The 21451-nt window shown below is 39.3% G+C and overlaps 1 protein-coding gene across 1 annotated transcript in view; it reads right to left on the bottom strand.

Annotated features, from left to right (window-relative positions):
* The window catches only part of RAB21 (RAB21, member RAS oncogene family), a 31684-nt gene extending 11056 nt beyond the window's left edge, over positions 1 to 20628 (bottom strand). Inside the window, exons 1-4 of the mRNA XM_059082413.2 lie at positions 20049 to 20628; positions 6943 to 7002; positions 6080 to 6187; positions 2763 to 2826 (exon numbers count right to left, since the gene is read on the bottom strand). Coding sequence (XP_058938396.1) covers positions 2763 to 2826; positions 6080 to 6187; positions 6943 to 7002; positions 20049 to 20195 — 379 coding nt within the window. The 5' untranslated portion in view covers positions 20196 to 20628. The remainder of the gene's footprint in view (positions 1 to 2762; positions 2827 to 6079; positions 6188 to 6942; positions 7003 to 20048) is intronic.
* Positions 20629 to 21451: the final 823 nt, after the last annotated feature.

Genomic DNA, 21451 nt, shown 5'->3' with positions numbered 1-21451 from the left:
TGTCATATGCCTACTCTATGCCAAGTGTTTTCCAAATCATTATTTAGTCTTCATCACAATCCTATGAGGTAGTATTATTTTGAAGTTAGTTTTAAAACAGGAGAGAAAATAAACACTGAACATATACAGAATAAAATGAAAATCAAGATGTAGAAAAAATAATGCAGATGTCCATCAACAGCAAAAGGATAAAACTGTGGAATATTCATAGAATTAAGTATTAGATAGCAAAGAGAGTAAAATGAACTACAACTATATACACGAACATAGAGGAATCTTGTAAACATAATGTAAAGCCAAAAAAACAGACAAAAAAGCTCCCATACTATATGATCCTATTTATCTGAAATTCAGAACAAAACCAGCCCCTGCAGTAAAAAGTCAGGATTATGTCTGGGGGTAGGGGATGGTGAGGGGAAGGCAACTGGGGTAGTGTTGGGATGAGAAATGAGCACAATAAAAAAAAAAAAAAAAGAAAGAAAGGGGGCTTCTAATGTACTGGTGGGGCTTCTAATGTACTGGTTACACAGCTATGGTAACTTCACGAAATTTTCCTTTTGTGGTAAATGGGCTCTCAAAATTCTTCCAACTCTGAATTACAAACAGAATTCCATGTCACACTTGCCAATGGAAAAGGAGAGTGAGAGCTTTTTATACTTTATACCAAACATTAATAAATATTATATAACACGAAATGAGGCATATCCAACCCTACTGGGGGCAGTAAGCTACCAGATTCAATATTATTAAACCTTCTTAGAATATGAACATGAAGAATACAAAGTTTAAGTTAATTATCCTAAGTTTATTCACCCAGCTAATTTTTTTTTTTTGGCCGTGCTGCGAGGCTTGTGGGATCTTAGGTCCCTGTAGCAGAGATTGAATCCGTGCCCCCATACAGTGGAAGTGCATAGCACTAACCACTGGACCACCAAGGAATTCCCACCCAGCTAATTTTTTTTTTTTTTTTTTTTTTTTTGTGTGTGTGGTACATGGGCCTCTCACTGTTGTGGCCTCTCCCGTTGTGGAGCACAGGCTCTGGACGCGCAGGCCCAGCGGCCACGGCTCACGGGCCCAGCCGCTCCGCGGCACGTGGGATCTTCCCGGACCTGGGCACGAACCCGCGTCCCCTGCATCGGCAGGCGGATTCTCAACCACTGGGCCACCAGGGAAGCCCCCACCCAGCTAATTTTTTAAATGTTATTTTGTAACCTTGGTCAAGTAACAAGTTCTTGAGGCTTCTTTGACTTTCCTTTTTTCTTTCTTTTTTTTTTTAAAGATTTTTTTGATGTGGACCATTTTTAAAGCCTTTATTGAATTTGTTACAATATTGCCTCTGTTTTATCTTTTGGTTTTTTGGCCCCAAGGCATGTGGGATCTTAGCTCCCCAACCAGGGAGGAACCCACACCCCCTGCATTGGAAGAAGGTGAAGTCTTCACCACTGGACTGCCAGGGAAATCCTTTCTTTGACTTTCTTAAGAATATGTTAGCTATGTTTCTTAGAATGTGTTAGTTCCTTCCTCTCTTCTGAGAAATAAACAGAATCCCAAATCATCAAATCTTTAGTCATTCACCTACTGTGACCACTTCCACTCCCAGTAAGTCTGATATACCAGACAGACAAAAGCAGGCCAAACTCACTAATGACTAGCTGCATCTTTGGTCCCAAACTCCTATATGGTCTACAACTCCAGTGTTCTTGTTTGAAATATTCCCACCATCTAGCCTAACATCTAGCATCTAGACTAAAAAGCAGGCCAGAGCAGCTCCTGTTCCTCCCAAAACTTGCACCCTGATCTGGACCTGTAAAGTTTACTAATCTAATGGTGACAAAATGTAAGAAATGTAAACTCAGGTTAAAACAAAAAAATTCTTAAGGCTAAAAGCAGAATTTGCCCACGGTGACTACTCCATTCTATGTCCTCCACTAAAACTACCCTGGTTTCTCCCAAGCCATTTATCAGTTATATAAAAAGGAAGAGAGAAAACAGCCTGAGACTATTCATAAGGATTAATAACATAAGCAGAGGAGTCTGAATGACTTCAATTTGAATCCCATCTCTGATAGCTGCACGATATTGAGCAAGTTATTAAGTACGTTATCTCCAGGGCTCAGCTTCCTCTACAAAGCCCTCATAGGGTTGTGAAGATTACATGAGATAATGTCCACTGAGTACACAGCATAGTGTCTGGAACACTTTATTGCCCAATAATTAGCTGTTTTATCATAGAACTAATACTCTAAAGAAAAAGGAAACCAAAGAGAAATGCCAGAAGTCCAAGAGTGTGTTCTAGAGTTGTTTTACTTTACCTCTTAAGATATTTCTCCAGTCTAGTATATCATGATCTACTTGTATCTTTGGAGTCAAATTTGTTCTTAACTCAAAAATGTGTACAGTTAAATATATAGAACAAGAACACAGCTTAAGTCATTGATTTTAATCATATTGTAAAGTAGTTGAACTCTTCTTTTCTAAAATAATCTTATGATGAAAAACCAAAGATCAAGTTGAAGCAAGGCTGGGGGACTTGAAGCCCTACAAGTTTAGGGCTTTCCACTTGCACCCCAAAGGCATTCCTTGAAGTACAGATGTCTGAATCTCCTGAAAGATCACTTCCAAATCCAAAATTATACTAAAATATTAAATACTAAAACATCACTCTTTTCTCATGTAACTTTAAAATGAAAATTACTTATTTACTATTCTTTAATAAAGTGTTAAGGAAACAAAGGACATGTTTAAAAAGTAATGATGCTTACCAACTATACATAAACAGATTTCATTTCCCAACATTTTCCGTAATTCTTTGACCCAGTTTTTAACCTGTGTACACAAAAGAGTAAGTATTAAAACAAATCCTGTAACAATGACTACCATTACAACACCCCAAAACTCAACACTGTCAAAATACCTCAACATCTGTCTAACAGTCCATGTATTTAGTTATTACTAGGAATGATTCACTGCAGGATCATTTATATTGCAAACCACACACACAGACAAACATCCAATGGAAAGATTTCTCTCTATATCTACACGTAAGAATAAACAGAAGCATCTCTAATTACAAACTTTCATAACTGCCCATAAATCCAAACAAAGCTGTTCACCAAAGCAAAAGCATGTAAATTCCAGCCTCTGATAACAGATGCTTATAGAGAATCACTTTGGACTCAAGAAAACATGAGCTTAATTAAAAATCTTTTGTACCCCAACTGGGTCCCAAATAGAGGGCACAGGAGCTTCTGTGTCACACATTTAAAGGAAAAACAAAATGTACATAGGTACCAAAAAGAGTAAAATAAAATTTCATCCTTTGGTGTAGGAAAGGTTTCTTCAAGTTCAGCGCTACTGAACTTGAACTTATTTTGAACTTATTAACTTAACTTGAACTTATTTTGGCTCAAATAGTTCTATGTTGTGAGGGACTGTCCTGTGCAATGTATGATGCTTAGCAGTATCCCTGGCTTCCTACCCACTAGATACCAGTTCCATCCTCCAGGTGTGACAAAGATGTCTCTAGACACTGCTGCCCCCTGGTGGAGAGCCACTGGTGCACAATGACTCCAGTGGCAAACTGATTATTCACTACAGATGGAGCAGAGCAGCAGGCACGGTTGGGAGTAAACTGAAATTAAGTAATTTTTTTTTTTTAAGTGCTGGGCTTCCTTCCTTCCTTCCTTTCTTTCTTTCCCTCTCTCTCTCTTTTGCTGTGTCGGGTCTCAGTTGTGGCACACAGGCTCTTCATTGCAGTGCGTGGGCTGTCTAGTTGTGGTGCGCGGGCTCCAGAGTGCGCGGGTTCAGTAGTTGCGGCACTCGGGCTTAGTTGCCCCGCAGCATGTGGGATCTTAGTTCCCTGAACAGGGACTGAACCCACGTCCCCTGCATTAAAAGGTGGATTCTTAACCACTGGACCACCAGGGAAGTCCCTGAAATTAAGTAATCTTTTGAACTCATGATTTTATATATTGATTACAATAAAACAGGATAAAGAACCAACTTGGGATACCTACTTTCATTTTTGTGTAATGAAATTTAGCACATATGTAATCAAATGGCACAGAACTTATATACCTTCCTAAAAAAAATACACACACATCTACAAATTACAAAAATTACATTAGATATGTGTGGTAAGCATTTACTGTGCATATGTTCCTATGCACAAAGTAACAGTTTCACACGCCTATTCTCTGCAAGAATGCAGAGGAACTGTAGTAAACACAAAATCTTTATAAAAACAAAGGTAATCAAAAATTTATAATAGCACTGAACTACACTTTTCTCAATACAGTCCCGTCTTTTTGTTTCACTCACATATATGTAAAACATGTTCAGAGAAGCATTTAACTTCCACCCTTAGTTGATTTCATATAAGAAAAATCTGACAGTACTGGTATAAAGTGTACATCCTCATCACTTCAGAGGAAACATGCCAGAATCCAATTATGTATTACCCTACTCCCTGTACATACAGTATCACGACCTACTAAATCTAACCAATTTTTAAAAAATTTGTTATTCATCTGCAATCAGATCCCCCTCCACAGGCATCCTATTCATTACCCCCATACACTCTGTGAGGAGTTAAAGATAGTCACCAATTCTTTGCCAAGAATCTATTTCCTCTCTCTTTGACTCTGGGCTAGCCTTGTAACTTGCTTTGACCAAGAGAATGTGGCCGAACTAATGCCATGCCAATTCCAGACTAAAGCCTTAAGAAGGTCAGGCAGCTACACTCTTGGGATCCAGCTGTCACATAAGAAGCTTTGGCTGGAATATGGAATAATGAGAGCATGTGGAGAGAGTATTGGAGAATGAGACATCAAATGGAGTGAGAGGTCATGTGGAGGAAAACCAGGCCCTCTTGGATCCAGGTTCCCACCCAGCCAAACCCCCAGTTCAATGCAGCTGCATGAGTGACTCTACCGACACCACATGGAGCAGAGGACTTGCCCAGTCAACCCTCAAAAAACCACAAGAAATAATAAATCGTTGTTTTAAGTCACCAAATTTTGGGGGGTTTGTTATACAGCCAGAGATAACTGGTCACTTTTCAACCTAATATGCTCCACCTTCTTTTAATCAATAAAATACTTAAACCATTTCTTTTTATGCCAAAAAGGCAGGAAGGGATAACAAACAGCACCCCAAATATTTAACTTTTAAAAATGTCATTAAATCTGAAAGCTACCTATTGCTTCATTTTTCTACTCCTTGGACTAAGTTTTTCCACATGGCATTAATAATCCAAGGGCTAACTTGTACATCTGCTTCATCAGTTAAATACTAGGAAATAAAATAAAAATAAAAAACTAAACAGACAAGTAATTTCAACAAGTACAAACCTATAACTCAAGGCAAGAAAAGTTTCTACCCTGGAAATTACCCCCTTTAGTTAAACATCCTTGACAAAGTTATTCCAAGAAGGGCTTTCAAAGAAAAGGTCAAATAAGTAACTAGTCACAATCCTAATTGTGATGAGAATTCAGAGGTAAGTTTAATGGTCACTCATTTTTGGTCCCAAACAACTATAAAAATTCTTTATTTTTGGTGAATGTTTAAAGAGGGGTTAAAAAAAAATGGAGGAGCTTTAAAATGAACATTACCTAGATTGTCCTTTTAAAATTTATATTATATCCTCCAGGAAATTTAGTGAGAAGAGCGAGCTTAAACTTGATTTAGTTCTTCGTTTTCCTCCCCACAATTATGGAACCTGCCCATGGAGGCATATCAAGTTATCAGGTGGCCAGTGTGTATGAAACCAAAAAAATGTATGTGATTTTTCTTTAATAGGGAGAAAAAAAGCCTCTATATTTTTCTGAAGCTTTACTTCCAATTATTTCCCTTTCCTAATATCTGAAAGAGCCATGTAATAAACTATTAATAAATGATATCCATATTGTTAACATGAATTAAATACTCCATTAAAAAATGAGTGGTCATCATTTATGCACAAACTATACTTTACCTTTAAAGCCAAGGCTAATCACATTAGTAAACAAAAGCATGTTAATGCAAACTTGAAAAAATCAGTGTTGTTCTATTAAGTCATCTACCCATAAGTAAGCAATACCTTCTGAAAAGAATCTTCATCTGTTATATCATAAACTAAAATAGCTCCATTTGAATCTCTGTAGTAAATTGGACCCAATGCATGGAATCTCTCTTGACCTGCTGTATCCTAAATAAAGCAATAAACTCTTATTAGATCAGAAGAAAAAATACACCTGTTATTGTAACTACAGTGAACTTTTGTTTAATTGGAAAGTGGAGTATAAAGTTATAGATAATCCCAAAACACCGTTAAAAGAAACAAAACAGTTTACAAATAAAAATTTTAAGTTATAATCAATATTTAATGGTTTACTGTTAAATAAAGATTACTTCTCCCCTCCCCAACCTTCCTCCTCCTCAGCAATCTTCCCACCCTCACTAAAAAACCATTTCAGTTGCCAAAGGGTCAGAATGGGCCACAACGGCATTATAAGCCAGGAACAGGCCTTGCACTAAATTTAGGTTCTCCCCAGCGAGAGGAGACAAGGAGAAAGAGCATGCACCAGGACCACCTGCCAACAGGTATACTACTGCATTATCCTTGCCCTACTCTCCACTGGCCATTCCCTTGGAGGATTAGAATATGGAGTTGGGGGAAAAAAGGCCAGGCAGGCTGTCCACCCCTTTCTCTGACATGGAATCCCTCTGAGTTGACCCTTCTCCAGCTGAAAAGTTATGATAGAACTATTCATGTATACAATTGTATGCAAGATAAAATTCTTAGCCAGATTTTAGGAAAAAATGTTTATTTAAAAAAGGTTTTGGCTAGACTTCAGTTAACTAAAATAAATCCAGAAATTCTTGAGCCAATTAGTTATGAGAGAACCAGGAATAGGTACTCTAGGCCTTCCTTCACTCATACAGCTGAAAAGGTTAACTTACCCATATGGCAAGATTTACTCTTTTCCCACCAATATTTAACTTCTTTGTTAAGAATGATGCCTAAGAAAAGAGAGACATACATTAAACAATGTTTCACATAAAATAACATTTTTTATTCTCAAAACTACAGATGAATGAATCATATCAGTATGAAATAAGTTATCTGGGAGAAAAAGTCATCACTGAATTTTTATTAATGATTAAACATTATTTCCACTGAAGACAGAACATTATTTTTACTCTAATCTAAGAAAAAGATATTTTGTTTTATGAATACAAGTTATGAAAAGTACAAAAAAATGGGTAAATATGTTTTCTTAGTTTTTTCCTCATTACACCATTTTCTTCAAATTTAATTTGATGCCACCTACCTACTCATTATAGAAAGCGTCTAAGAGACTTCTGAGATAAAAGAAACGTTTACTGATAGTTAACTGTATGAATACCATTATTATTGGATATTTTCCTGCAATTATTTTATAATTCAATTATTTAAACTATATCTAATAATTGCCTTAGGTACTAATGTCGCAGAAATGAAAGGAAATGGTTCCAGCTTTCAAGGAGCTTACAGTCCACTGCAGAAATTAAAATATAAAGAGAATTAAAATACCACGTGATAATCATTAAAATGGACGGTCTTGCCAAGTATACTATAAGGAAAATGCTAAGGAAGGAAGTGTAAAGCCTGCTTGGATAAGTCACAGAAGGTTTCAGAAAAAAGGTAATGATCTCCCCTTTAGGAGTAGTAGGGGTTTTTCCTGACAGATGGGCGAAGCCACCGAAGCCTGAAAAACATAACTCCCCACCCTATGGGAAATTCCAAGTTGGTCTGGTGGATGCTAGAAATGAGACTACAAAGATAGGCAAAGGTTGAATTAATCGAAAAACAAGTCCTGACTCCATATATAAGCCTATGGTCTTTACCTTGTGGGTCTCAATAAAATGTGTTCCAAGACACTAGACAAGTTTTTTGGTTTTTAATGTATACTACAGTCAGGTATATTTGGGGACTGCTGTATATTGCTCTACATCCCCTTTGTGCATTCACAGTACCCACTGGCACACTAAAATTCTGCCAAAAGGAAGGCTGACTAACTGCATTTATACAAGCATTTCCCAAACTCATTTGACTTCTTTTTCCCTAAAGAAACACCTAACTCATCCAAAGGAGTGTCAGGAAATAATACTTTTGACAATGGATAATCAATGAAGGGTTTCTAAGCAGTGAGGACATGTAAGATCTATATTTTAAGAGAATGACTACGAGGGCTTCCCTGGTGGCGCAGTGGTTGAGAGTCCGCCTGCCGATGCAGGGGACACAGGTTCGTGCCCCAGTCCGGGAAGATCCCACATGCCGCGGAGCGGCTGGGCCCGTGAGCCATGGCCACTGGGCCTGTGCGTCTGGAGCCTGTGCTCCGCAACGGGAGAGGCTGCAACGGTGAGAGGCCCGCGTACCAAGAGAGAGAGAGAGAATGACTACGATAGGAAGAAAGAACAGGACTAGACCTGGAAGACAGGAGTCTATTTTAAAGTTGGAAAGAAAAACATAAGGGGCCTGAACTAAGTGCATGAGGATAGAAAAGAGAAAAACGAATCACGTAATTGAAGAGGGAATATAATCAGAAACCAGAGTCAGTTGACCTGTTTAAAAAAGGAACAAAGAGCCAACTTCAAAGCTATGCAGAGACAGTCATATTTAAGTGTATATATATAGAAGAAAGTGCAGAGATGGAAAGTAAAACAAATAAAAGGCTAGGATGGTGAATTATTACTGAAGGAGAAGGAACCTAGATTTCAGGAAGGACTTTCTGCTGTATGTATACCAAGGAAAATTAAAACTAAGAAAAGGCCACTAGATTTAGTGATTAACTAAGGAATCAACAGAGACACAAATGGCAGAGCTGAGATCAAATCCAGGAATATCTGCCTTCAAATCCCAAGCTACACTCAAGATATTTTATTAAATAAAACACAGGTTAGGGGCCTTCCCTGGTGGCGCAGTGGTTAAGAATCCGCCTGCTAATGCAGGGGACACGGGTTCAAGCCCTGGTCCAGGAAAATCCCACATGCCACAGAGCAACTAAGCCCGTGTGCCACAGCTACTGAGCCTGCGCTCTAGAGCCCGTGAGCCACAACTACTGAAGCCCGTGCACCTAAAGCACGTGCTCCACAAAAAGAGAAGCCACCCAATGAGAAGCCCATGCACCGCAACTAAGAGTAGCCCCCGCTCACGGTAACTAGAGAAAGCCCACATGCAATGCAGACCCAACACAGCCAAAAAAAATAAATAGAATAAATACATTTATTTTTTAAAAAAACAACACAGGTTATATAGAAAAGGGTATGAAATAAATTCAATGGCAAAACGACAAAGAAATAACTTGGAATATAAGAAGACCAAATATATGTTATGACAATAAATATGAATAAAGGACTATTTCCCACTCATAGCATAAGGGTGAAGAATATCAACTTTGAAGCAGAACTTTGGATTTGAATCTCGGCTTTGCCACTTATTAGCTGTATACTTTATTTGAACTCTATTTGTTCTGTTTCAATATCAATGTTATATAAAGAAACTCAAAACCTGACTCCTATCCTAATATTTAATAAGTAAGTAAACTTAAATGCCTCCCTCTCTTCTTTCAAACATATTTAAACTGATCTTCCCTCCAAAATCGGCTTTCCATTCCAACATTAGTATTTTGATCACATTCTCCAAGTCACTGAGGTTTAGAATCTTAGAAATATCATCACTGAATATTCTTCCTCCCTTGTCATCCCATATTCTAAAAAAACCTACCAAGCTTGTTTTTATATTTCCTCTGGAGTTCTATGACCACCAGTCTCATATTATGTCATAATATAAATACCTTTGGTCTCACCTCACACTCTGGTTGGTTCTCTGGTCTACATGCTAAATTATCTTCCCAAAGCCTCCATGATTAAAAACAAACAAAAAATCATTATCATATCCATAACTGAGCTCTCTAATAAGTTATCATTTTTAATAAGTATGCCTGAACTACATCCCTGCTGGCAGCTAATACCATAATAGTCTTTTCGTCATGAGTTTTGTGGGGATTTCTCAGCAGAGGGGAGTGAATTATAGCTGGTAAAGCTCCATCATTTCCTTTCTACTATTCCCTCTGAAACTTACCATCACTCTCCCATGGTAAGTTCAGAGACAGTGTTAAGTCTCTCCTAAGGAACTACAGATGTATAAAACAATTTTAAGGGGCTTCCCTGGTGGCGCAGTGGTTGAAAGTCCGGCTGCCAATGCAGGGGATACGGATTTGTGCCCCGGTCCGGGAAGATCCCACATGCCGCAGAGTGGCTGGGCCCGTGAGCCATGGCCACTGAGTCTGCGCGTCCGGAGCCTGTGCTCCACAACGGGAGAGGCCACAACAGTGAGAGGCCCGCGTACCGCAAACAAAACAAAACAAAACAAAAACAATTTCATGGAAAGAATGCTCATTACAGCGATGATTATTTTTAAAAAAGGAAAAAAGGAAAGAAGAAGAAAAAGAAAAGAAATAACCTAAGTGTCCATCAATAGGCTATTTTTAAAACAATATACAAATATAGTCCATCCATACAGTGAGACACTACGCAGTCATTTCCACCACTATTGCTAATACTAGCTAACAGTTATTGAATGCTTACCTTCCACCAAGTACTGTGCTATGCACTTTTTACAAAATCATTCATAAGCTTCTCCTTTATAAAAGTCAGGGAGCCCTAATCTACAAATAAAAGTCTCAAAGTCTATCTTTGTATCCAAGGACCTCCACCATTTGTCCACATCTGTCTTCCCAAGAAAGCTTCCAGTATTTCTCTACTTACTCGGAAACTCAAATAGTCTATTATACATTCCCTCCAATTCTATTTGTTCATAAAATTCCTCTCTAATTTGGGCCTATTCTTTCTCTATCTGGATCTCACCTATCAAGACCAGTTCATGACCTACACTCTTCTTCCTTGAATTTTTAAGCTTTCTCACACCACCCAGACAACCCACAGTGAATTTCTCTATGCAGAAGAACTTTAGGGAACTTAATCTTGTAATATACAGCATATACCACCTTGTATTTTAAGTTAACTTTTCATGGGTATAAGCCTTCTGTTAACTAGAGTACATATTTTTATTTATTTAACACTTTCACAGTGCATTAATGAAATGGGCAGTGTTCTAAAAGCTTTTCCATATTAATTCACTTCTCGTAACACTCTGTGATTAGACATAATTACTACCCAAATATTACAGATGTGGAAACAGAGACAAAGGAATGGTTAAGTATATTGTCCAAGGTCACACAGCAAGTGACAGAGTAGGATTTGAAATGAAGGCAGTCTGGCTCCAGACATGACTCATAACCACTATGATATGGTACCTCCCAGATTGAGATGTGAGCTAACACTCTTCTCTAATAGAGGAGGCAGGGGGAACCATAACGCCACCCACAGCGGACTTGCAAATGTTACTGTAGATAAACATATCCACAATGTGACTGAGCCTAAAAGTTTCCTTATAAACCAAATTATTTTAACTCAAATATCTGATGCATTAGTAAAGCACATTACCATAGGGTCCCCACTGTATCTTTTTTTTTCCTTCATAACAAAAACCTTAAGTCCCACTCTATGGAAAGAGTCCTTCTGTAATACAAATCATCTCATTTTACATACACCCTAAGTTTTTAATATTTTATAGATATTTTCTTAAAGAACATCTGTTTTAAAAACAAAAACAATTATATTTGAGAATAAAGCTGCAAGATTTTATATAACATCAAAACAGCAGCAAACGATCAAATGGCTGAAATCTGTTTTGGTCTTTTTTTCCTACTACCTCTATGACACATACTTAATTTGGCCAGACTATTGAGGTACCATTCATGGTTATATAATACTTACTCTGGGGCAGAGGTTCTTAATTCTGTTACATGGTAGTAAGAGTGGGAGGGAGGCATGATCATAGACTTCTTTGAGAATCTGATGAAAGCTATGAACCCACTCACTCTCAAGAAAACTGCTCATATACACATATACAATTTTTTTTCGGGCTTCCCTGGTGGCGCAGTGGTTGAGAGTCCGCCTGTCGATGCAGGGGACACGGGTTCGTGCCCCGGTCCGGGAAGATCCCACATGCCGTGGAGCGGCTGGGCCCGTGAGCCACGGCCGCTGAGCCTGCGCTCCGCAACGGGAGAGGCCACAACAGCGAGAGGCCCGCGTACCGCAAAAAAAAAAAAAAAAAAAAAAAAATTTTCACTCACTTTCCCAAGGGATTTATAAATCCCTGGCAATATCTCAGTGAAGAACCCCATTTAGAAAGAGCAGGGGAGAGTGGCATAAACAACATCAATTCAAAGGTTCTAGGAATATGGGAAGGAAAAAATAATAGTACATACTGTGTGCCACCATGCTTTGGCTTTCTCATTTATTCTTTGTAAAAACCCTGTGAAGTAGGTAATTAGCCCTATTTACAGTTGTGAACCTGAGATTTAAAGAAATACAGTGACTCACCCAAGGTCAGCCAACTCAGTCAGGTACTGCAGTGGGTGGAAGCCTGTCTGACTCCACAGTACTTTTTCCATTGCATAAAGCTGCCTATTCCAGAACATACACACATTCTTAACTTGGCACTCCTCCAATTGGACATTAAGTGTTCCTGGACACCAACTCATCTCCCAGAATATTCGCAGGGTAGGCACAAAGTAATGAGGATCAAAGTAATGGTACATTTCCCACCTTACTCCTCCAAACCCGGAGTTACAGCACCATTATTTCTTCTAATTCCAATGATTTCATCTTCCAGACTTTAGGAGTACTGACAGACGTAACAATCTTGTTAGATATCTGTCATCTGCACCTGATGCTTATTTACCCAACATCTTATCTGAAATCACAGTGGATATTTTTTTAATCTCTATTAAAAAAATAAAATTATAGGAGAGATAAACTAAGAACAAAGTATATTTGCCAAATGAAAGTCTTTTCATAACTTGTTTCATCAATGTTTTAATGTTTTTTTTGTCTGTTTTTGTTAGCCAGATCACTTGTTCTTGCTAATCACTGGCAAAGCAAAATACCTAATGCAGCACAGTAACTGACTGTGGACAAATACTTTCCTGTCTTTATCTAAGTTCAATAGACTTTCATTAATAATATGTGTGTATAACTCTTAGAGGAAAACATAGGAAGAACACTCTTTGACATAAACCACAGCAAGATCTTTTTTGATCCACCTCCTAGAGTAATGGAAATAACAACAAAAATAAACAAATGGGACCTAATGAAACTTCAAAACTTTTGCACAGCAAAGAAAACCATAAACAAGACGAAAAGACACCCCTCAGAATGGGAGAAAATATTTGCAAACTAATCAACAGACAAAAGATTAATCTCCAAAATATATAAACAGCTCATGCAGCTCAATAATAGAGAAACAAACAACCCAATCCAAAACTGGGCAGAAGACCTAAATAAACATTTCTCCAAAGAAGACATACAAATGGCCAAGAAGCACATGAAAAGCTGCTCAACATCACTAATAATTAGAGAAATGCAAATCAAAACTACAGTGAGGTATCACCTCACACCAGTTAGAATGGGCATCATCAGAAAATCTACAAACAACAAATGCTGGAGAGGGTGTGGAGAAAAGGGAACCCTCCTGCACTGTTGGTGGGAATGTAGATTGATACAGCCACTATGGAGAACAGTATGGAGGTTCCTTAAAAAACTAAAAATAGAACTACCATACGACCCAGCAATCCCACCACTGGGCATATACCCTGAGAAAACCATAATTCAAAAAGACACATGCACCCCAATGTTCATTGCAGCACTATTTACAATAGCCAGGTCCTGGAAGCAACCTAAGTGTCCATCAACAGATGAATGGATAAAAAAGATGTGGCACATATATACAATGGAATATTACTCAGCCATAAAAAGAAATGAAATTGAGTTATTTGTAGTGAGGTAGATGGACTTAGAGTCTGTCATACAGAGTGAAGTAAGTCAGAAAGAGAAAAACAAATACCATATGCTAACACACATATATGGAATCTAAAGGGAAAAAGAAAAAAGGTCATGAAGAACATAGGGGTAAGACGGAAATAAAGACACAGACCTACTAGAGAATAGACCTGAGGATATGAGGAGGGGGAAGGGTAAGCTGGGACAAAGTGAGAGAGTGGCACAGACATATATACACTACCAAACGTAAAATAGATAGCTAGTGGGAAGCAGCCGCATAGCACAGGGAGATCAGCTCGGTGCTTTGTGACCACCTACAGGGGTGGGATAGGGAGGGTGGGAGGGAGACGCAAGAGGAAGGGGATATGGGAACATATGTATATGTATAACTGATTTACTTTGTTATAAAGCACAAACTAACACACCACTGTAAAGCAATTATACTTCAATAAAGATGTTAAAAAAAAACTAAGATGAATTGCTACAATGGCAAAATCACATTACAATATATAAATGTAACAAATTAACATATTGTACACCATAAGTTTATACAATGTTATACTTCAAATATATTTTAATTTAAAAAAAGAAAGAAAGAAAACTAAGCTGGGTGCTTGAATACTTCATTTCTTGTCCTTTGTTTCTAAAAAGAGGTATTATAATCATTTAGAGTATAAGTAATCTAAGTAAATACTTTGAAAAGGAGAGTCAAAAAATCACTTCTAAGGATGAGCTCAAAACACAAAGCAGAAAACAGCAGTCAGATATAGAATATTTATATATTAGGAGTTCAAAGCCATAATTCAGAAAAACTTTTCTTAAAAAAAAAAAATCATCCTCCCTTCTATAGCCCACATACTCTAGTAAAAATACTAAGGGAAAAGGGAAAGATTTCAACTATTGTATTTTATGAAGATATTGTAATCAAACTGGCTGAATCAACACTAAAGTGGCTTCAAGAACTACTTAGAAGATACTTCAGACATTCAAAACATTAATCTCACAAAAATAGGAAATTAAGATTCCTAGACCAGGGGACTGTGACACCAAGTATAAAACCAACTGCTAGAACCTGAATGCCAAGTGTTGCTCAGGAGGTTAAGGTGTATGGAAGAAAAAAAAAGTAGTTGACCTAGCTTAAGAAAAACCGGTACACCATTACTATATGTGGGACCTCAGAAATCTAATCCAAGTCTTAGTTTCCTCATTTGCCAAACTGTTAGCATACTATCTGTATTCCCAGCCAACTTTACAGCACTGCTTTGCTAATCAAATGACAGGCACCCACCCTAGACTTCAGGAGGCAGATAGGTGGAATTCCCGTTAGAATTCTAAAAGGGAAGATGATTTATGGTTCTGATTATAAAGAATGTTACTTTTACACAGGAGACTAGTTGAAAGTGATAGAAGACATTTAAATTAGAGGGCATAATCTTACAATAAGGGGAAAAAGAGGATTCAGCTAAAGAAAAGGAAGTGATCACCCAGGAGCACAAATATAGAGAGATAAACCAAAGACAATTGAAATGGCACACGCATTTAAGAATAAAGCAAAAAGCTAACAGTTGGTTAAAGTACCTTACTCATCTTTATATTCCCCCGTTGGCACTATGTTCGACATGTAACAGGTATGAAATAAACAATTCTTGAATTTGACTGCTTAGGTTCAGCAGCTAATTCCAGAGAAAAAGCAGTAAGCCCCTCACTCCAACTGTCTTTCTTGTCTCTGTCAAGTTTAACATAACCCCAAACCAATGAAAAAAAATCACATAAGAAAGCTTTGAGGACTCTATATAAGATCAAGTTTTCTTTGTAAGCAAGGTAAAGGATCTTGAGTTCTCAGAGAGCTCACCTACAACATTACTTCATAATTATCAGTAACCTAGGAGGACATCTGTAAAAAGGGAGCAGTACTAAAACACCAAAGCATAGCAAATGTCACAATTTTCCAAAAAGAAGTGACTTTCCATAAATGTCAATCCCAGACAAAACTCTAGAATGGATAATAAACAAATACATATGTATGCATTAAAATATAAAATGTAGCAGTCCCTCAGACCACATGCATTCTCAAAATAATTCATGCCAAATTAACCCCATTACCTTTTTGACTGGGTTACTATGAAAGAAACCAACACAAATTAAGCACCATCTATTCATCCAACAGCAAACATTCCTTAAACAAACACTGTGCCAGGAGGTTTAAATACTATGGCTCTCTAATCCACATAAAAATCCTATGAGTGAGAGTCTCCCATTTCATGGATAAAGAGCCAGCTACAAACAGTAGAATAATCTGCCAAAATCATGATGGCTAAAAATCAGGAGCCAAAAATTCAAACTAACTTCAAAGTCCTGTCCCTTTTTACTACATCATATGGCCTCCTAATGCAGAAAAAAACAATGTATCTTGTTCTTCTGCAAGCATTTGACAAAGTATCTCATGATATCCCCTATGGGCAAGATTGATGTAGCTAGGGCAAAAAAAGTTAGGAGATTTGTAATGCTGGAGTAGCCATTTTCATTAAAGGCTTCTTGTCCACTAGGTAGTAGCCCACAGCAGTCAGTCTTGTTTCCTGTTTCCATTACCATTAATATATATAACACTCCATTCATAACTGTTTCTCAGTCAAGAGGAAAGAGGACTGTGGCCTGTGCATGGTCTGGAAAAAGCCCCACCCTAAGATTCTGCATATTTAAAGAGAAATATACCTCTGGTCATGTGTCACTGGACTATAGTGAGACTTGTGAAGACCTTTGTATTTGGCCCTCTCTCTCCCCTTTCTTTCAGAGTCTGTTAATGACTGATGAGAACACTGAAGACATTCTTACCAAATCTTCAGGTGACAAAGTTAAAATGAGTGGCTAATCCAGCAGTAGAGACCGTGCCTTATTTTTCTTTGCATGTCCAGGACCCAACCTAGTGGCTGACCCAAAGGAGCTCCATCAATGTTTCTTGAATTACAAAATCAAAATTCAAAAGGATATTAACAGACACTAACCACTGGAGCAAGTTTATCAAAGCCAACTTTAATGGATCAAATTCATTAGGGAAAAAAAGATTTAACTACAAAATCAAAGGAAAATGAACAAATGTAAAGTCTTTCTTTCTTCTTTCCTCCCTCCCTCCGTCTCTTTTATTCAGCAAATAAGTCTAAGACAGCAGGCCCAATATTAATCAATGGGACAGCTGCCCAAAAGCTCAAAGAATCTTTTCTATAGTACTTCAGTAATAGAAAAGGATTCTCCACCGGGGAGGTGATAGCCTGCACTTCTTTGCACAGTTCGAACCACACTTGGAATCATTTCTACAGCTCAAGGCATCATATTTTAAGAAAAGTGGACAATGATTAATGAGTGTCTAGAAGAGATGTCAAAATAGTGACATGATTTAGAACAATGTTATAGGAGATCCACTAAAAGGAACCAGAGCTGTTTACCCAAAAGAAGACAAGACTCAACGGGATGTGATAGCCATCTTCAACTATCAGAAAGGATGCCATGTGTGACTAAGATTCAGAGAGCAGGGAAAGAGATTTTGTCTCTAGACACAGAAAAATGAATTGGAAGGTAGACCTGTCCAAAAATGAAATGTGCCACCTCAGGACATAGAGTTTTCCACCTTCTGTAACAGTTCATCTCACCTCCAAGATGTTCAGACTAAAGTAGACAATCACTTGACTGAAATATTAAACAAAAGACTGAATTAGTGAACCATAAATTATCTTGGGTTCCTCTCAGTCTTTAAAATAGGAATGCATGACAGTGTACTTTGCAAAGCATAAAATATTTTACAAAGATAGGTAGTAGGTAGTTCCGTTGACACGAAAAAAGGGAAACTCTTCCCCTCATATCTTATGATGCATTAGCTCCTCTCCATCTGGAAATGAAAGGCATACAAGACTGTGTCTTATGGGTCTCATGGAAGTCAAATTTCTCTGAAAACATTATTTAAAAAGATAAAATGAACTGATATCTAAAAGAAGGAGATTGAATATAATGCTGTTTCCATACATTGGTACACAGCAAAATCCTCAATTCTGGAACATAATCCAGATACCGCTTGTGATGACAGTTATATGCTATGCTTTTTTTTTTTTTGACAGTTATATGCTATGCTTTTGATACTAGAGATCTACCATAACTTCATTCTCTCCTATGTATCAACAGATTTCAGTGGTTTCCTCTCAGATATTTAAAATCTTTAGCCAGCTTTTAGCTTCGAGGATGTTTCTGGAATGTATAATGAAAGTGTAATTTTTAGGTTGAAGGGCTAAATTATCTTTAAAAAAATTAAGAGCTCAATTACAATGGTCTTCTCGTTTCTCTAAGGTCTGTAGCACAAAAGAAACCACTAAGGGGTGGTTTACCAATATCCAGAGATAGTGTGACTTATTGCTCAAAATCTGAAGCCATAACTATATTTGAATTTCAGCTTGGGCACCAAGACTTGTGGCAGTAAGATAGCCAGCAAATTACTCAACTTAACCACGCCTGTTTCATCACCTGTAAAATGAGGTTAATAAAACTATCCACCTCAAAGGCTGTCATAAGAACTAAAAGAAGAAAAGTATAAAATACTCATCACAGTAAGAACTCACTAAATGTTAGCAATTGTTATTACTTTACCTAAATGAATTTCTAAATTTCCAACTAAGCATAGGTATTTACCCTAAGAATTTCCTTGACCTCACTAATAACACTCAACTGTAATTATCAAAATTGTGTTGAGTGACCTTGTATAAGAACGTAGGGGAAAAATGCAGGTTCCTGACATGCACTTTTTCAGGTAGTATGCTTTATATAGGCGTAAAAACAGAGGTGTAAAAATAGAACATGGAATCAGAACCAGAGCATCTTTGTAAATTCTAGACTCAGTGGTTTAATAATAGCATCAAACATCAAATGTCACAACAATTAGGAGACTGTGCATTCCATTAAATAGTGTCCATGTACTTACACACTACACAATCACTAATTAAGATCTATTGTGCAATTTAGGGTAATAATAATGATGGAGAGCTTGGACCAGCTCCTAAGTGCTTTTATGTATATTTGTCCTGACAACCCAATGAATGAGATAATATTATTATGGCCATTTTAACAGATGAAGAAACTTAGGCACAGACAGGTTAAGTAACTTGTCCAAGATCACACAGCTAGTTTAAACGGATGGAGGTGCGATATGAACCTAGACAATCAGGCTCAAAAATTCATTAGACTTGACTGCCTCTGACTGAATTGATCAAGGCGGATTCGCTGGATATTCTTCTTCTAATACGTGAAAACTTATTTCTTTGGAAGAGAGGGAGACTCCAACGACCTCAAAGGCCTGACTTCACGCCCAATTAATGATTACATTTTAACACTTTTCTGACTAACAATCACGTATCTGCAGATGAAAGCCGGCCCTACATTACAAGCAAAGAAAACAAATAGCAGCAGCAGCTAAGCTGTTAGTTTGAGGACCAACTGTTGGCTAGTATTCACATGACGTTTCCATGTGAATACGGGTCGACCCACATCGCCGAATATGTGACCCACAAGTCAGACCCACGCAGGCAGCAATGGAACTGCGTAACCCACACGGGCAAGCGGTCATTTCAAAAACCCTCCGGAAAGGAATGTCTTGCCAATCAGCAGGTTACTCGAAGACAGGACAAAATGGAACTTGCACAAACACTTAGTCATCAGTAAGCGCTGAAGTTACAAATCACCTAGTTAGCAAAATCAAATCTGCAGCTAAATTCCTAATTCCGAAAGAAAGAAAAAGGGCTGACACTCGGTTCACTGACTGTAGGGTGAAGGCACCTAGGGCCCAAGCGGAAGTAAATCAAAGGGGAAACACTAGCCCACCGATGGGGATTCCACGACACGCGCAGCCACACTGGGGACTTTTCAGGGCCCTTCCACTCCCCTCCCAACAGCCTGTCCTTACGTCTCCAGGCTGCCCCGACAACGCGTGTTCCCAGGGCGAATTCGGAAAGGCAATCCGAACGCGGAGGTGACAGGCCTGAGATCTGAGAGCCCAGACCCAGCCGACGGTGGCAGCAAAGTCCTCAGAGCCCCGGAGGGGTAGGGGCCCCGAGGCGCCACCTCCCGCTCCCCGGGGCCCGCACCTGCAGAGTGGTGATGTGCTTGTCGTTGAACTTGTTCTCGCAGTAGCGCAGCACCAGCGACGTCTTTCCCACGCAGCCTTCCCCCAGAAGCACCACCTTGAACGAGTAGGCTCGCCCGGCCGCCGCCCCGCCGCCGGCCGCAGCCATCCCGTCGCGTCCCCGCCGCCGGAGCCCTAGAGCCGCGCCGAGCTCTCCACAACCGCCGCAGCGCCTTCACAGCCGCGGCCGGCGCAGCCCCTCCGCACCAGAGCTGCCAGCCCCGGACGCCGTCTCCACTCCCGCCTCCGGACAAGGCCTGGAAAGGCCAAGGGAAAGTCCGAAAATGAAGGGCCTCAGCCACCACGTCAGGAACCCGAAGAAAAGCGAACAGCGATCCCTCTCCGCCTCCTTCTAATGGCGTCTCCTTCCTCCTACGTCATACTTCGGGTCACATGACCGCCGCGGCCCCTGGGACTCGGCCCAGGAGAACGTGCCTGGACGTGGGCGGGGCTTCTGAGCCTCTTCCCGGGGGCGAGCTGGACGCGAGACCATCTCGCCTGGGCTGTCTCCCGCAGAGCTAGGCAGTCTGCGGGCCACCACCACTCTGCAGTTGGTGGGAACCTGCGGGAATAAGGAATGAATAATTAGAGGCAAGCCCAGCCCAGGTGGAATATTGAAGTGCAGAATGTTCTCGTTCTTGCCCAGGGGCTGTCCACAAGGCAAATGACCTCTCCCATCCGGGGTCCCCGTAAACCGAATCTGCCAAGGTGTCCTTCAGTACCTTGACAGTGTTTCTCTGGGGGATCCCAAATCCTAGCTATTGAACTTCTTTCAGTTCCCCAGACCACCTGGACTCCTCCTCATCTTTCAGGTCTCAGCTTAAACAGGAAAGGCTTCCCTGACCATCCAGCCTTCCCCCTTTGTCCTTCCATCACTCTCCCCAGCCAAGTTAGGTATTTCATAACACTGGTATACCTTGTCTAGCGGCGCTTACCACGCTTCGTGGAAATTACTTTGCTGAATATTTGTCTTTCCTTATTAGGCTGTAGATTTGTTAAGGACAAGAACTAGGTGAGACGTGCTTTGACTTTCTGACTCCAAGTGCCAGGCACATAAGAGGCATTCTATAAATATTTGGGAGTGAATGAGTAAACAATACATCTTAAGCCATTATGCCTTGGTTTTCCAGTTTTTCGGTCTTCCATGAAGCTTCCCACTCCTCCACCATTAAACTTCTGACCTTCTATATTGACACCACCTTGACAGACCTGGCTTGTTTGATGATCACTTATATTTCCTCATCTGCCTCCCCTTTCTTTCATGAAATACACTCTTCCAAGAAACCATACTAGTGTTTCTAAAAGTTTGCAACTAGAAATGTGATGTCAGTTAGGTAAACATATTCTTTCTCATGAGACTCCTTT

Source organism: Kogia breviceps, chromosome 12, assembly GCF_026419965.1.
Source record: "Kogia breviceps isolate mKogBre1 chromosome 12, mKogBre1 haplotype 1, whole genome shotgun sequence".
NCBI classification, from domain to species: Eukaryota; Metazoa; Chordata; class Mammalia; order Artiodactyla; family Physeteridae; genus Kogia; species Kogia breviceps.
Note: the sequence above shows the minus strand (reverse complement) of the source record. Positions and strands in the feature narration are given on the sequence as shown.